Source organism: Crocuta crocuta, unplaced genomic scaffold (genome assembly GCF_008692635.1).
Source record: "Crocuta crocuta isolate KB4526 unplaced genomic scaffold, BGI_CrCroc_1.0 scaffold105, whole genome shotgun sequence".
Lineage (NCBI taxonomy): Eukaryota > Metazoa > Chordata > Mammalia > Carnivora > Hyaenidae > Crocuta > Crocuta crocuta.
Genome location: NW_027530499.1, coordinates 1,032,576 through 1,051,184, shown reverse-complemented (window position 1 = coordinate 1,051,184; position 18,609 = coordinate 1,032,576). Strand labels below are relative to the sequence as shown.

The 18,609-nt window shown below is 34.2% G+C and overlaps 1 protein-coding gene across 1 annotated transcript in view; it reads left to right on the top strand.

Moving 5' to 3' along the window:
* The window catches only part of CNTN5 (contactin 5), a 433,319-nt gene that overhangs the window by 368,097 nt on the left and 46,613 nt on the right, over positions 1-18,609 (top strand). Inside the window, exons 14-15 of the mRNA XM_077766718.1 lie at positions 9,456-9,526; positions 11,591-11,825. Of these exons, the coding sequence (XP_077622844.1) occupies positions 9,456-9,526; positions 11,591-11,825 (306 nt within the window). The remainder of the gene's footprint in view (positions 1-9,455; positions 9,527-11,590; positions 11,826-18,609) is intronic.

Sequence of the window (18,609 nt, the reverse complement as noted above, 5' to 3'; positions counted from 1 at the left end):
AATATGTAAAAATGATTACAACTGCAGCAATTTTCCTATTTAGTTGAACATTAAACTTCCATAAGTTATTCCTTTATAACATTAATTGTTGAATATAAATGAAAAGAACATAAGATAGAGTTAACTATGTAATCTAATATTTAGAAAGGTTTGGTCTTCTCTGTAGTATAAAATGTCTATTATTATCAAAGATCCTTGTATAATTCTCAATATCTGCAGTTCTTTATTTCAAATAATGAAGTAACAGAGGAGCACCTGGGTGCCCCAGTCCATTAGGCATCTAACTTCAGCTCAGGTTCCTGAACTTAAGCCCCACTCTGACAGCTCAGAGCCTGGAGTCTACTTCAGATTCTCTGTCTCCCTATCTCTGTGTCCCTCCCCACTTGCTCTCTCTCTTTCTCTCTCTCAAAAATAAACTTTTAAAACAAATTTATGATGAAATAACAAAGATTGAGAAAGAAAGAGAGAAAAGAAGATTCTATCTTCAACCTGTAATTAAGAATTTGAGTTTTAGAATTAGGCAGATCTGGATTAATGTTCTCTGCTATTTATTAGCAGTGAAATAGGTAAGACATATAAATTGCTCAAGGCTCAATTTTCCCACTTATAAAATGGAGACAGAATCACTACCTACTCCATTGGCTGTTTCTATTAAATAATAAAATGCATGCAAAGAGCTTAACAGAGTGTCTGGCATATGGTAAATGTTTAATATTACCCACTTATCATTATCATCATCATCATCATCATCGTCATGAAAGTAAATGAGTTATTACTTTATTCCATGGAAATTTTAACAATAGTATTTATGCATAAGTCACTTTTTTCATCTTTAGGAAATATTTTCAGGTTAAAAGTGTATCTATGGATATAATAGGAATCATCCAGTTTCTTGGGTTGTATCTGGTTCCTCCAAGATGACCTGCTATTGAGAAGTCTCTGCCCCAGACTGTGTACCATTAAGTCTGGTCACTCAGTCCACCTGATGGCTTGGGAGTCAAGGGAGCCTTTCAGAATGTGGTGCACAGTACACACAATGCCTCTTCTCTAAATTTCCATCTCCATCCCTGTCTAGCTTTCCATGCTGCATTTGTTATCTAGCCAGGTATCATTCTGGTTTGTGGATTGTGAAACTGTACCAGTATATGGCCATTTTCTTTGTTTCTTATAGCATAGACAAGACAAAAGGAGCAGAAAAAAGGAAGCGTCAAATGAAATAATTTGCTTAAAAAATTTGTTTCAGATTCATATCATTTTCCAGTTGCTTAGCACATTGTATTCTGACCTGCCATTCTTTCTAGTCTCTGAAATGGAAAAGGACACACATATAATTCTGGCCACACAAAGCAAAATATTTTTCTACATTTAATAGGTAAATGCTCAGCCAGATAAATCTGAGTGTCAAGTAGACAATCAGATGAAAATCTTTCTTAGTCTTAGCATTGTCTGCATTATAGTGTAGTTAGGTAATTGGTTTACTAACAGACTGAACTCTGCAGAATTTAAACATAAAATAATTTTATTCTCTCAATTATCCCTCATCTGATCTCCGACTTCAGCCTCAATTATATACATCCAAGGCACTTTTAGATGTGAAGGAAGTATCACTTTCAGGTATTAAAAATTTCCATTTTAATTTAAATAGGAACTTTAATCTCACACCCAGTCCCATGCTTTCTCTTCTTCTTTCCCAACATAGTCTTGAACCAAGAGCAATCTTTTGTCTTTTCTTTCTTTTCACTCCCCCCCCCACCCCCCGCACCTTCCAGCTGCTGCTCCAGGCACTTTACAGGCCAGATAAAAAGAAGAAGGAAAACTACTTAGGTAGTTTTCACATAGGTGTTAAATGCAGTAAGTAATGGCATTTGTCCACATACTGCTTCTTTCTCTTACAGGATGTATTGGATTCTTTGGAAACTATCCTATCCTCTAACAGTCAGTTTACTTGAGTGTGATCCCAACCAGCCTATTTTAAACTTGACTTTCATAGTGTCCACTTGGCCCCCAGTAATCACATTCCTGACCAGCCAAACTCGATGTTCTCAAGAGCTATTTTGGTCTCCACTCTGGTAAAATAACATCGGACTGGGCCATATTGCAAAATTCTAAAACTCAACAGCATTCAGCCAGGATGTGAGATGTAAGCATCTGTACTCTGCAGCAGTGCTTTCCTCCTCATCTCACTTAGCTTGAGAGGGAAACGACACTCCCATTTCTCTTCTATTGACAGCTAAGGGTGGAAGGAGATGCCACGGCACATTTTTCTATTAAGCTGACAATATTTTTTTTCCAAAACCTTCCTTGTGCTAAAATCCTATATATATGAGCTAGAGGAGGGTAGGAAAAGGATCATAAAATTTGGTTTCTCTGATTCTTAGCAATTCTGTGATTTTTGTCTGGCCAACCTCACTTTAGCAATTGAAGTTACATTCGACTCATCCTAAGTCCAGAAGACTCATTTAACTTCCTATTACAATTTCTTTCACTGTACATTACCTTCCTACTCCTGAAAGGATCTTGCTTTGTTCCTATTTCTACCTTCAGAGTTCTTGTTCATGACAATTACTTAGGAAATTTCATTGGGTTCACAAATTATGGAAGGGACACAATAAAATTATTTTTGTATTAGTTTTCTCTGGGGTTATGTGTATTGGCCTTGTAAATGAAATTTAATGGGGCTTTGAAGACCAGACCAAAAGGGACTTGTGCAGAATTACTTATAGGGGACAATTAGAAAACCTACTGTTGTCAGACACTGGTATGCAAATAAAAGACAAAAGATTGTAGGGTTTGTAAAGGTCTCTCTAGTATATGTTTTAATATTTTTAATGTTTTATTTATTTCTGAGAGAGACAGCATGAGCAAGGGAGGGTCAGAGAGAGAGGGAGACACAGAATCTGAAACAGGCTCCAACCTTTGAGCTGGGTGTCAGCAAAGAGCCTGACACGGGGCCCAAACCCATGAACTATGAGATCATGACCTGAGCTGAAGTTGGATGCTCAACCAACTGAGCCAGCCAAATGCCCCTTTAGTATATGTTTAAAGAAAATGTTATATTAAAAAATTAAGCTTCAGTTGAAATAATTAAGAAAATCTAAAATAAAATGCTATTAAATGAAGCAGACAATATTTTTAAATACTGGCCCAGGCAAGTTTTTCTACAAACTATATTCAAGAAATAGATCTCCATTTCAGAGGCACTTTGCAAGCAGAGATAGTAATTTTAGCAAAAGCATTTATAAAATAAATCTAGCTAATTTTTAGGCATGTGCTTTTTAGAAATATTCATTTATTTTGAGAGAGAGAGACAGAGATGTGAGGGACAGAGAGAGAGGAGAAAAAATCCCAAGCAGGCTCTGTGCCATCAGCACAGAACCTGATGCAGGGCTCAGTCTCACAGACTATGACATGAGATCATGACCTGAACTGAAGTCAAGTGTCAGACATTTAACCTACTGAGTCGTCCAGGTGCCCTGGGGCATGTGTTTTTCTGATTAATAGCAAAATGATGGAAGAGCTGGAGAAGACTTGAGCATGAAAGACAAAAGGGTGATGAAAGGTTATCAACACAGGAGTAAATGTGAGACACTCAAGTATGGTTTTTCATATCTTCCTAGTCCCCATAATATTATATACCAGCCATAAATCATTCAAATCATTCAAGCTCTATGCTAAGTTCTTGTCCTTTATTATATCATTTCATTGCCATATCAACCTTCTAAAGCAAGGAGTGTTTATCCCCATTTTACAGATGAGAAAACAGAAGTAGAAAGTTTTAAAAACTTGCACAAGGTCACCACTTAAGAAGTAAAGCTGTAATTCTAACCCTCCATCAAGGATAGTGATTTCAAGTTATCTTCCCTTCCTGTTCCCTTCTTCCTCTTGCATTTTCAATATCCTCCTTTTACCACATGCATCAACAAATCTCTTTCAAAGATTCTTTTACCCATCCTCTGTTTCTACTTCATTGGGGAGTCATATAAATAAAGCTAAGAGAATATGAGTTGAGGTAAACATTATGTATTGTATATATTAACCTACTGTGCTTTTGACTGTTGCCATTTATGAGAAGGTTCATAAATCAGAGAAATCTTACATTTCCTAAAACAACCTCTTTTATAAATCAAAAATGGTATCTTGCCTACATTTCTAACTTAAAACAAATTTGAAAGCATAATTCCCATGGTACTATCAAAACAATATTTTCCAGATTTCCAAATGAATAATCTCTTTTGAGATTCTGTATGTACAGACTCAATGCTGAAATTTTACTATTTATCATAGAATCCTTCACCATTTTCTCCTTTTGAAATCTTAGATAATAGCATTACATGATATTTATAAATTATAGATCCAGGCACTGTAATATATAATTATGAAAATAACCTTTAAAAGTAGGCATTATACTATTTTTGTGAGGCAGCTAAAGTACAAAAAGGTTAAGAAATATTTTCAGGGACGCCTGGGTGGCTCAGTCAGTTAAGCATCCGACTCCTGCTCAGGTATGATCTCACATTTCTGGGTTCAAGCCCCGCATGGGGCTCCGTGCTGACAGCCAGCTCAGAGCCTGGAGCCTGTTTCAGATTCTGTATCTCCCTCTCTCTCTGACCCTCCCCTGCTCACGCTGCCTCTCTCTCTCTCAGAAATAAATAAAACACTAAAAAAAAAAAAAAAGAAATATTTTCAGCTAACCACCTAGAATGGTAAATCAGAGATCCAAGCACAGATGTTTCTCATTCCCACGATAAACATATTTCAATTTGTGCACATCACCTTATCTATCCTAATGATAAAAGCATTATTTAAACTCTTTAGGAAACACCAATAGTACTTTTTGTTTTAGATACTTTTTCAACTTAACTCTTTTTATAAACTAAACTCGAATGATAATCAGTTAACTGAAATATTTGTGTGCTGTGTACTTCAATTCAGGTAGGGATTTTTTTTTTTAATTTCCCTCTTGACTCCCACCATTACATTATAGACAACTTCCCTTCCTTCTTTCTATTCTTCTGTACCTTTCTTTTCAAATCAGCCGCTGAATTACCATTAAGCTCTTAAATTACACACCCTCTCACAAATCTCTAATAGAGCTGTATTATTCAGTAAGCTATGTAAACATCTACTGTAATAGATATTAGAAAGTTTTCTTAAAAAAAAGGAGACTGGTAAATGATTTTATCCTATCTTCTTTTGTTTAGTTTAATGTGAATTAAAGCATGATATTAGCATAATTGACTTTGTTCAAACTATTACACTTAGAAGTCATTCATGCTTAAATTAAGGTACTATATTTTGGTCACTCTGAGTGTTTATAACAATATTTCCAATGTATAAGTTGAAAAGAGACAAAGTCTACATTTCAACATACCAAATAAGGCATTAAATCGCAAGGCATTTGCAGCTTGTGAGAAAAGTATTAATTACAGAATCCATTTATGGAGCAGCATTGCTCAGATAGGAACTCAGAAGAACTAGAGTTTAACCCATTAACCATACCTGTAAACTTGCTCATCACATTTATCAGTAGCAAAACAGGAGATAAAAGCATCTAGCTGCTTAATACTAAACTGGGCTTTTATTAATTATATTGAAAATATATTTGATTTTTCAACAAATACTTATTTCTCTCAACTCAAAGTGTTTATTAAATGTTTGATTCTATTAATTTTATACTTCTTTTAATTTTTTAAAGTTTATTTATTTTTGATAGACAGAGGGAGAGACAGAGCATGAGCAGGAGAAAGGCAGGGAGACAGGGAAACACAGAATCTGAAGTAGGCTCCATGCTCTGAGCTGTCAGCACTGAGCCTGATGTGGGGCTTGAACCCATAGATCACGAGATCATGACCTGAACCAAAGTTGGACGCTTAACTGACTGAACCACCCAGACGCCCCTAATTTTATACTAACAAGAATTATGGAATTTGATACCACAAAGGCTTGGAAGGTTAAGTCAAATCTCTATATTACCATGATTATTTTTTTTTATAAATAAAAGGATATAATTAAAATCAGTGGACTCCAAACAGTTGAGTGAAGGGATAACTGTGTCTTACCAACTTAAAGGAAATGAATGAGCATAGGTTCCACTGATCATCTGTATGCAATTAGGAATTTAAGCCAATTAGAATTAGAGTATCCAATGAAAACACTGTGATCTTGACAACAAAAACAATGCATTATGCCTAGCTATTAAAGCCTTAATATTTCTTTCTTGTGTATTTGCTTTTCAGATTTATTGAGATATAATTAGCATATAACACTCTATTAGTTTAAAGTTACAAGATAATGAGTAAGTTTATTTAACATCCATCAACTCACATAGTTACAATTTTTTTCTTTGTGGTAATAATTAAGATCTTTCAGCAACTTTCAAATATAAAATATTGTTAATTAGAGTCACCATGCCATACGTTACATGCCCAGAACTTTTTATTTTATAACTGGAAATTTGTACCTCTTGACCACTTTCACCCATTTTCCCCACCCACCATTCTCCACTTTTGGCAACCATCAAAATCTATTCTGTTTCTAACAGTTCCATTTTTTTTTTAGATTCCACACATAAGTGAGATCATATAGTATTTGTTTTTTCTCTGTCTGGCTTATTTCACTTAGCATAATGACTTTATTGTTGGCTAAATAATATTCCAGCATGTATATTTTCTTTATCCATTCATCTATAAATGGACACTTAGGTTGTTCCTATGTCTTTGAAGACTTAACTTTTCTGTTAGTAGTTCCTACTATGTCTAGTGATCTTTTTTTAATTTAAGAACAATCGATGTTTATAGACATATACTATTAAAAAATTTAATGTTTATTTTTGAGAGACAGAGCATGAGCAGGGGAGGGGCAGAAAGAGAGGGAGACACAGAATCCAAAGCAGGCTCCAGGCTCTGAGCTGTCAGCACAGAGTCCAATATGGGGCTTGAACTCACAAACCACAAGATCATGATGAGAACCAAGGTCAGACACTCAACTGACTGAGCCACCCAGGCACATACTATTAAAACAGTGAATTATAATACCTTCTTTGTGTCATTTATTATATATTAAAATTGGAGGTAGGATGAGAAAAGTAGGATCTTATTCTTCATATTAAATTGATATGGGCTATCTTCTCTTGAAAAGAATTCAGCAGTAATAGGAAAATTTCAAAGATTTATTTCAAATAATAAAGGAAATTTTCCAGTATGGGTCATTTATGGATAATTCGATGATGAAATTACTCACAGAAAAACAAATCACGTCATAGAAAGTGTTATATTGCCTTCTCATTTCCTCAAAGTAGAAATTTCACCAAATTTTTATTAGTTTCTTTTTTTTTACTTAAAAAGTTAAAATTTTTTAAAAATCTAAATGTTTTCTGAAAAATAAAAGCATTAATGGACCGTGGAACAACATTACCAAAGCTTCAGAAGAAAGGATTGATTACAAATAGTCCCTTGTATTTTATTACTCATATATTTTAAATGATTCTCAAGAGATGTTCATTAGAGAGCCTACAGCCTACTCTCCAGCTATAAGCTAAGGACTACAAACATCTTCTTTTGGGTTGATGTTTGATAGCTGAATGAAATGGAAAAGAATATTCAGTGCCTATTCTATAACAAAATCCATGATTATAGTGAAAGTATCCTCAAGGAAGAGGATCCAAATTCCTAAGTTTAGGACATAACCTTCATGATTCCAATGTAATAGACAAAGTAAGTGGCTCTGGTAGATAGTACTCATAATATTATTTAGCTTTTCATTGTCAAAGATGAATATGAAGTAGACGAGTGTGTATTCATTTTTTTTTTTTTACAAACAAATGGCACTATTAGAAGCCGTAGTGCATTATATCAACAAAATAACTTGCTTACCTATTTGTTTGACCTTGCATTGATGATCACAACATTCAGAACTCTGAGATTAGCCACTGAAGGGATATTTGGAAACTTAGATCCCTGTTGTTGTTTTTTTTTTTAATGCATACAGTTAACCTAGCTTCACTCCTGTGTGCCTTACCCTATACCATGGACCAGAAGATAAATTAAGAACTAGAACTATATAACAGTGGCTTGGGGGCATGATGTCAAAACAGATATATCATAGGTTGCTATATTTAGCAATAACTATGGCTACTAATAAAAATTCAAGTTAATAAATGATTTGCTTTCTCTTTATATAAATTAATATGTATCACAGTTATTGCTCTAACACCATAATTTTTTCTAATTCAAATTTTTTGTGATTTCTTGAATGAGAGACAAAGCGGTATACAATTTCATTTAATTCTGAGGGAATTCATGAGAGTGAACTCCACATATGAATAATTTTAATATATACCTTACTGTGAAAGAAAGATTGGTAACTGCTGCTGTATATATCCTTCCACAAGTGCATGAGCAAGATGAGAACTCATGTTCATGGAGAAAAGTGCCCAAAGACTCTGAAATTTAGACCCTGGTGAATAAAAGCCTTTATTTCAGTGGAGCCCACTATATATTCACAGTCTTTTCTCTCCCACCTCTTTTTTTCCCCTTTCTAGTGGAATATAAATTCTGCATCAGTTTTTCTGGTACATAAAATGCTGTATGAATATCTACTAGTAATTAATAGCCTTTTATCTAAGTAGGTAATATATGGGAGTGAATTTATTGTTTGTGAGTTTATCGATATCATTTAAAAACTATATGCAAGGATATAAAGACAACGCTGAAGTGTAAAATTGCTCATGCAGACTTATAGCCTAGAAAATGATTTCTTTTAATAGTTTTCTTCATTTAACAGTTCTCCATTTGAAAATGTTCCCTTTCAACTGCAGATTTTGTGGTTTGGTGCAGTGAAGGAGAAATTTATTCCTTTGAGACATTTATTCTTTTAATAGTTATTCATTTGAAAAAGTTTCATCAGGTGCTTATATATTTTGTAATTTGCAGAGAGATTTGCTCTTGATAGTTTTTTCATGTTTATTTATTTAAATAGATTTTCACTCAATGGAACTGTTACCAAATTTCCTTAAGTTGGAGCTCTCTGGGGGTTCTGGTATGGCAGTAATAAGTCAACCCATGTATTTTCTAGGAGCTCTTTTCACCTTAAGACCACAGAAGAGTGATATCATTAGAAAGGAGAGAAATTGTAGAATGAAATTTAACCATTAGTAGATATCCTTGACTATTGTGTTAATTATGGTTTCAATCTTACTACCACAGGACTAGTTTGGTAATACAATGTGTGGCCATGAAAAATATATATCAAACTCTCCCACAAAGATTTGAAAGCAGGGTATCTGTCACAAACATTTTGTTTTAATTAATATTGAATACAGCCATTCTAACTTCAAATTTTAACTGTTTGTTCTGGGATTTTACAGAACCTGAGTAGGGTCAAAATATATTCTTACAAGGGCTCTCAAATTAAATATCTATTTATTGTCCTCACTCTGGTCTATTTTTAATCCGCAGTTCCAAAGACAGCACCCACCAATGTAAGTGGAAGAAGTGGAAGAAGGCATGAGTTAGTCATAGCCTGGGAGGTAAGAAAGTCTGTAATCAGATATTAGAACTTGGTGATCCTTAGAAAATAAGGCTATATATATATAAGTTCTATACTTGGTAGAGAGAAACTGAACAATTTCAGTTTAAATGAGGTTAAGTAACACTTTGATTATATATTACTCAGATGAATATTGCCAATGTGAACCTGTCCCATTTCATGCCGAGCTCCAGTTGACTTTTCTCCAAGACTAAAGTTTGTCTTCCTGTCATATAGGCTATCTCAGAATAAAGTTGGGGTAATTAAAACACATCCTCTCATAAACTACTCCAGATGTTTGTTTGGCTTAGTTTGACATTTAATTATTTCACAAATAGCACCCTTACTAAAACCATTGAGGAAGAAGGAAATGACTGCCACTCAATTTGTGGAACAGTGCCTGGGCTAGTAAGAATAATAATCCTATTAGTAAGGATAATATTTTTTCTCATTTTTAAAAATTATGAAACTGAAGCACAATACTTTTCCTGATAAGCAGTAGAATTAGGACTTTATGTTCTCTTGTGTCCCTCGCCATATGATTTCTGGATTTTCTTCTATAAAGGAAGCAGGGGAGAGGGGATGTGAGAGATGCACTTATTTCCCATGAAGCTACTATTCTTTTATTGTTGCTAAATTACCTAATTATCAAACATGACTATGTAGCTCACAGAACTGTGCTTTAGAATATGAAAATGTAAAGTAAATGGAAATGTATACTAGATTAAAGTGAACAAATCCCTGATAGTCTCTAAAAGTGATGATAAAATGTACAGAAAAAAACATTTCCCGTGAAGTAATCTTCCATAAGCATATCCTCTATCCTGTTAGCCTGTCCATTCCCCTCTTGGTTAATAAAAATGTATTTCTTATTTATGATTTCTCCACAGGAATTAACTTCCCAATATCTGAACTTCACTGAGATCAAATATCTCTAAATAGAAATTCCGTCCTTATCAGCTTTGTGTTTTAGACCCAGCTGCTAAAAAAAGCATACCAAAGATTGGCGGTGACTTATAAATGCCAGAAATTTATTTCTCACAGTTCTGGAGCCTGGAAATTTAGGATCAAGTCACCAGCAGATTCCAGTCTAGTGAGAGCCTGCTGTCTAGTTAATAGGTGGCCATTTTTTCACTTTACATTCACATAGCAGAGGAGCCAAAGAACTCTCTGGGGTTTCCTTTGTAAGAGCAGTACTCCCACACATACAGTCTCTGCCCTCATAACTTGATAACCTACCAAAAGCCCCACCTCTTAATATCATCACACTGGGGATTAGGATTTCATCAAATGAATTTTGGGGAGATATAAACATTGTGTTTTGATATAATTAGTTTTGTCTCTTTCCCTTTACTCTCTACAGTTTTCCTCAAATCAATACTCAAAAGAAAAAATGTTTGGACAAATATTTATTGGGTATCTACTATGTATCAAGCATTATGCTAGGCAGTGTAGTAACTGCTCCTTTGAGTAACTGGTCAATCACAGTTACTCCTTTCTATAGTGTACAGTTTATGTCCAATTTACACATTTTAAATGTAAGCATATAGTAAGAGTTAATTGAACACATACTATTTTCTAATGTTTTCACATTTAAGCACAAAAAGAAATGAAAAAGAAAATACTATAAAAAACTTCTTACATTAACATCTCCTATCTTTTCTGTGCAAAGGGCTCTGCAGAGCATTACCAGCAACCAGATTTTTCTGACCACCAGACCGTATGACAGTTTTTCCCAACATGTTACGTTCTAGAATGGAATATTCATTTCGTATACATGACAAACTGGATTAAATTTGTTTCACTTCAGGAGCTTTCAGTATGCTTGATACTCCTCTTAAATACCAACTGATATTATTTAAGTTTTTATCTTTTGCTTTTAACCCCTTTTAAGTTTCCAAAGACTGCCAAGTGATTGTGCTATATTAGCTTCCAGTGGAGCATTAGCGATTTGAAAAGTCTCCTTTCTCTAGTTATCCATAATTTTAAAGAAATTACAGTTTGGTAGAAGTGGCCTTTTGAATCAATTATTTTGCTGATAATTAATTGCATTTTTCTTCTTTAGCCAGTATCTGAAGAGTTTCAGAATGGGGAAGGCTTTGGCTATATTGTAGCTTTCAGGCCCAATGGAACACGTGGCTGGAAGGAAAAAATGGTGACATCCTCTGAAGCTTCAAAATTCATTTATCGAGATGAAAGCGTTCCTCCTCTTACTCCCTTTGAAGTGAAGGTTGGCGTTTACAACAATAAAGGAGATGGACCTTTCAGTCAGATTGTGGTTATCTGTTCAGCTGAAGGAGGTCAGTTTCTTTATCTCTATTATTTACATTCAACATTTTGTTAATGCATGTTAAATGGATGAAACATTATTGTATATAATTAGAAAATACAGTTACACAAAAAGAGAAAATAAAACTTACCCAGTTTCATTGCACTTTTTAGATATATTTTTCCAAATAACTTTTATTTAAAAAGTCTGTATGTGTTGCTTTATATCCTTCATTCCCTAACAATATATAGGAAATATCATTCCATGATAGAAATAATATTCATAATGCCTAAAGTGTATTCTGTCCTCTGGATGGACATTTAACCAATCACCCTTGGTTTTTTTTTTTTTTCATTTAGATAATTTTATATTTAAATCCACTAAATTTAAATGTATGTGAAATAAATTTAAATAAATACTTCATTTGTGTGACCATTAAATATTTATTACTAAAATCATAAACAAAATATCATACTGATAATGAAGTAGCAGACAGGGACTTCTGCTGGAAATTCCTCACATGACATGATGAAATCCTCATGACAGTCTTGTCTAATAGATATTATAATCCCCATTGTAGAGAAAGAAATTGATGTTAAAAGTTAAGGCACTTGCTAGAGATTACACACTTTATAATTGAGAATTAAACCCAAGTCTATGTAATCATTAAATCCTTAATGTTTACCTAACATGCTATTTTCATATACATAACCACATTTAATTCTCAAGATAAAACTACAAGGTAGGCAGGACTTACTAAGCAGGATATCCATTTTACAAATGAGTAAACTGTAAAACTGTGACTTACTTATGCTTACAGTCAATAAGTCAGGTGTGAACTCAGCTTCCTACATCGAAATCCTGGGCTCTTTTAAATTTTAATACAAAAATACACTTTTCTGAAAAAGAAAGCATCATAAATTTAACCCCATTGGTGAGTTTTCTCGGTTTTTTCTTCTATTCAAGTGCCGAATTTCAAATTGCCTTGCTAGCAAACACAATGGCTCACTTACCCTAAATGTGACAAATGATTGAGAAAATGTTCCACCAAACCTAACACTTCTTTCGTCAGTATCAATATTAACTGACCATTTTAGTTTCATTGTACCAACTTGTGTGACTTTTTTAAATAGTTCAAGAGAATTATATTTTTGTTACTGGGAGCTACAAGACAGGAGGTGGGGTGATAAATATGATCTTTTGAATATTGAAGCACAAGGATAGTGTCTGATTTATATAACATGCAGTTTTCAATACAAGTTGTCTTGAGGTTTTTTTAATATAGAGTCAAATTCTGAAGCAGAAGCAAAAAGCTTATCCTAGTATAAAAATAACTAGGAAAGTGAAGAATCAAGTAATAACAAGGAATCATAGATATTCCAATGAGATACCCATGACTTAGCATCTCAAGTTTCTGATGTGTTCCAGTTTCTGATGTTCCATATCACTTATATTATTTAATTTAACTCTTACAATCAAATATGAGGTAGGAATCTCAAGTTTCAATCTACTTTTCAGGAAGCTGAGGCTCAGAGAGGCAAAGTCACACTCTCCAATTCACTTCAGTAAGTGAGAGTGTTGTAAGTAACTACAGTAAGTGGCAGAGCTGGGATTTGAACCCATATCTGTATGACTTCAAAGTTCATGCTTGTAACCACTACCTTATACTGTTTCATCATGAATGTATATAATAATAATGTTTTGCTATTTTATTATATTACATATAATAATATTTTGCATTATCTGTTACTGTAAAAATCTATTTTGAAGCATATGTTTCATTCAAGAAATGCATCTTCTTATTGCTTTAAAATTTCTTCTACCTAGTTATCAAGCACATAACCCCACAGGCCACATGAGATAAATTGGAGAAGTTTATGAACATGCTTTGCATCGTAATACCAGTGCTGACTAAGAAATCAAGATTTGTACATTCCTTATCAACCTTTGCTTTGAAATTAAATTATAGTAACTTCCATGGGTTGTTTATACTGTGTTTCCTTAAACTTGAAATAGCTTGCCTTTGGAGATTGCCTTTCAAGCTAGATAGGAACTATGTGTATCTTCTTTCAAAGACATAGAGGCTGTTGCTATAGTAGATTTCATAGTAACACTTCATTTACTTTGGTAGACGGAAATATGAATGATACCAGGAAAATCAAATCTAGATAGTCTGCCTTTTTTCTGTAACAAAATTAAAACATATATTTGGCATTTACTCACTAATTAAATTTACTAATGTGGAACTTTATATGTAAGTATGAGTAAAGTGTTAGCGTCACTAAATTGTGTTAACTAGGAAAGGCAGGACAATGGAAAGGAAGAACATTTGCTTGGAATTGGAGACACGGAGTTTCAATCTGCTCACACTAACTATAAAATCTTGCAGTTTATCCACCTCTCTGAGCCTTATACTCCTCCATTTTTAAAATGAAAGTCCTAAACATCTCTAGAAGCTATAACAAATCTGAATCTGAAAGTTTGTCAATTTGTTCTGTATTTTTAAAAACTCTGAATTATAATTTTCCTAGAATAAGGAAATTGCTTTACTTTAAAAGAAGTGAATGTTTTGAATATTAAACTATATTTAAGAGTCAAGGACTGTAATGAACTGATAAAATAATATATTGTACTCATGCCGGTGCAGGTTCCTCTTCTCTACGTCTTCAGATGTTCATACAGATTCAAAGTGTGTCTTTCTCAACATATTCTTGCCCAAAGATCAACTGATGTGATTGAGACTGTAATTCTCCAAAAGACAAATTCTGTCTTTATACTTCCATTAGCCTAGTTCACTTCCTAATTGCCTCAAAAGTCCTCCACATTCTTAGATAAAGTAAAGAACAAGGAGTGGGACTGGCGTTGTATATCTGTTCACCAGCACAGTTCTTCCTCCTCATGTCAAGATTCCTAGCTACATTCCTGGAGTACCATGGAGAAGCCACCTTTTCACAGTTGACAGCAAGTCAGGAAGAAAACATGTGCCAGGTACTATGTCAAATGTGGTCACCAGCATTCATGTTGTTTGGAAGAAGCAAGGACTTCAAGACAAGCCTTACAATACTGGTCTTCAACCCGTTTCCCTGTGGTCCATTGATGATGGATGACATTCACAATCAGAGCACACTTCTATAAATGGTTATATGAATTCCTCATACCTTCCATTCTTTTCCTCTCAATAAAGTAAATTGAAATGAGAGAGAGAATTACATTATTTAGGGAAAATTTTGAATGTGATCTTTTAGTAAAAGAACTCATCATTCATAAGTATTGATCCTTGATAAATCATTTGTGAAATGACCTTAACTCTTATGACTCTGAGGTGGACTGTTGCCATAGAATACTGTCAGAAAAGCTCCAAATGGTTTTTCTGCTAAACCTCCTGAACTTTGAAACCTTTTAAAATTTTCTGTAACAGAATTAACCCTAAATGACTCTAGATAACCCTGGAAGGAGAGATATTTCCCTGCCAAGACTCCCATGTCATGCACCTTACACATGTATCAATCATCTATACCCTTTAAGCCAAGCAAGAATCATGTGCATTCTAATCTTGATTGACTTCAAATCTCTAGGGTATGCTACAACCCTATACAATACCCTCATTCCAGAACCAATTCTAATTTTTTTAAATAATAGTGAAGTTGCAACATATATGATTTATAATGCATGGTAGAAATGAAAAAGTGATTTTTTTAATATTAAAAATCAAATTGGCTTTCACTTCCAAAGATCTATAAATACTTATTAGCCAAACTTACATTGATTTTCCACTTAGTTCTTGTTACTATAGTTTTAAAAGGAAAAGAACTTGAGCATTCAATTACATCTAATAAAAAATACAGGGTAATTCGTTATAGATTCATTATAGAATGAAAGATTTGTTTATTTGTGATGCACCTTACTTAGCCTTTTCTAGTTTATTTGGCTTTTGCCTTGTATGTAAAAAGTGTGCTGCTTTTATTTTTATTAAAACCAAAAATCTTTTCCTCATTTGCAGAAAATGATATGCAATTTTCTCCTTGATGGAGCTACCACAGCTCAAATTAAAACCCAACATTCTTGAGGTCTTATTCTCCAGATCAGTTCCTAGCTGAGACTGAACTCAGTGGGATTTATGTGAACTTGACAATTAATAAATTGGCATATTAGTTTTAAAATACCAGCAATAATTTCTTGTCTTTTCCAGATGATCCATTTGGATTAGTGCTTGTAAAAGTTCAACTACAGCTGTCTTCACTGAATTTTTAAATAATGAAACCATAACCCTTCTCCCAAAGAGTTTATTAAACTCTCCTTTGATTAATGATTCTGCCCACCCCTCCTGGGAAGTCAGATGTATAATCGATATTACAAACACATCCCCCCATATTACTTGGGAGAACTCCAGCTGTTAAGTCACTTAATACAAATGTATCATCTAAATTCATGAACATGGTAATGCTGTTCAAAGTGTTTAATCTGACAGAAATTGAAATCTATCAGTCAGCTTGTACACTTTATATCCAAAGACTGGAGTGAAAGAACTAGTCATGGCCTAATTAATATCATCATAAGTGAAAGAAAAAAGAAGTCTTTTTAAGTCTCTGAATCTATTAGACATAACTAGTACAGTCTCTGAAAGAAGTTACTGAATTTTCATCAAATTACCTGAGTCTAATAGAAGTGTGAGTGGCAGGAAACTTCCTACTAATTACAGATCAGGAGAGTTATAGGATCTATGACAAGCAGTGCAGCTGGTGTTCAACTTTATAAAAAATTCCATGAATGGGAATAAAAGGAGGTGATAGTAAACCTGGGGTGGAGTTTAAAAAAAAAAGATTTAGGTGCCTTCTGACAAGACTTAAAGTGGAGAGCCCTAGTGGAGACCCCAACATCAATATTGAGAGAAGTTAGTAGGTGTGGTGGAGCAAGGAGTAAAGGAGTAAAGCAAGGAGCAATAAGCAATAGCACAGGGAAAAGCATTAGATGTGTAAACACAGGTATGTGCACAGAAACAGAACAGCATGGTAGTTGGGATTGCCTTGTCAAATCCTCTCCACACTCTAGCAGCTGTGTAACTTTGGGCAAGTTGCTTAACTCTCTGCCCCTCAATTTTGTATCTGCAAAAATAATGATAGTGATATCATTATTTTTGCAGATACAAAATTGAGGATCAAGAAGATGTGGTTTATCTATGCCATGGAATACTACATGGCAATGAGAAACAGTGAAATCTGGCCATGTGTAGCAACATGGATGGACCTTGAGGGTGTTATGCTGAGCGAAATAAGTCAGGCAGAGAAGGACAAATATCATATGTTTGCACGTATAGGAGGATTGGGAGGAACTTGACGGAGGAACAAGGGGGAGAAGAAGGGCGGAAATGGTGGGGGAAAGGGAGAGAGGCAAACCATGAGAGACTTTTGAATGCTGACAAAAACTGAGGACTGATGGATGTGGGGGGAGGGGGGATGGGCATGGAGGAGGACACTTGTGGGGATGAGCACTGAGTGTTATGTGGAAACTAATTTGACAATAAACTATTAAAAAAAAAAAAAAGCCTAGTAGAACAAACCCAAAAAAAAAAAATAATAATGATAGTGATAGAAGGGTTGCTGAAAAGATTAATTCGTTCATGTAAAGAATTTTGAGTAAGACTATGAAATCCTCAACAAACAACAATTATTATTGTCTTTGGTTATTCCTCTCATCTATTTGCCGTTGTTATTGTTTGCTTTTAATCTTATTCCGTCTCTTCTTCTGTTAGTTATTTGGAAGTAATTAAGCAGCAAGAAAATGAACTATATATGTTCCCTCTAAAATCTCTTTTGTGCCTCAGAACTGACTCTAAGAAATACAGAATGAGTCAATTGCTGCCATGGTGCCAATTTAAAAGCAACACAGGAAAGATTACTTGATATCTGAGTTCTAGTTGGTGTTCCTTCAGATCTAGAAGCAGAGTTTGGATAAATCAACCTGTGTATAAGGTCACATTTTCATCTGCAAAATGAGAACATGGATCTAAAACATATGTCCATAACTCAAAAGCCTATAGAGGTCAGGTGAGAGATATAAATAAATGAAGTAGTCCCAGGGTGAGATAATAGGTAGTGGTAGGGACTCTGGCAAACTGAAAAGAGTCTGCCCTGACTAATGGGAGCAACTGCTAATTCTCTCATCTATCAACACCCATGAATTCAGGCTTAGTATCGCCACTTTTTTCCAAAGCCAGAAATTCTTATTTGTATATGAAACGTTTAAATAAATTAATATATTATTGGGGGTTACAAAATACGACTAAATACTCACTGACCATCCAAATATGACTTTTGATCCAAGTGACTGTCTAAAATTCTTTCTAGTCACCTTCCATTATTTGGGTACAATGGGATGTCCAAATAGAACAGCTAGTTCCTATTCAAACCACATGTTTTGTGATAGTTACTCTTGTTTACAGAAAGACCTGTCAATCCTTGTGAAAATGTTCACCTAGCTATGACAATACATACTGAAACTTCTGGAAGTAAACTGATTGAGGTCAGTTTTTTGTTTTTTTACATTCTTAAATTTCTAATTTAGGTCAGGATAGGTTTGTTTCTGATACTGTTTACTATTTTTATTTGTTTCTAAATGAAAAATTACTCTTCAGTTCTCATTTGACGCATTTACTTCATTCACATAGATGCAGCTATAATATTTAGCCCCCAAGAATACGTTTATGAAATGTCAGCTTGGATCTGATTCTGAGTTAAAATCCTCAGAGCTTTTAAGTAGAAATTGGGGTGTTTGTTTAGGAAATAGGTTCTGAATATTTTTCTTTTTTTAACTTTATT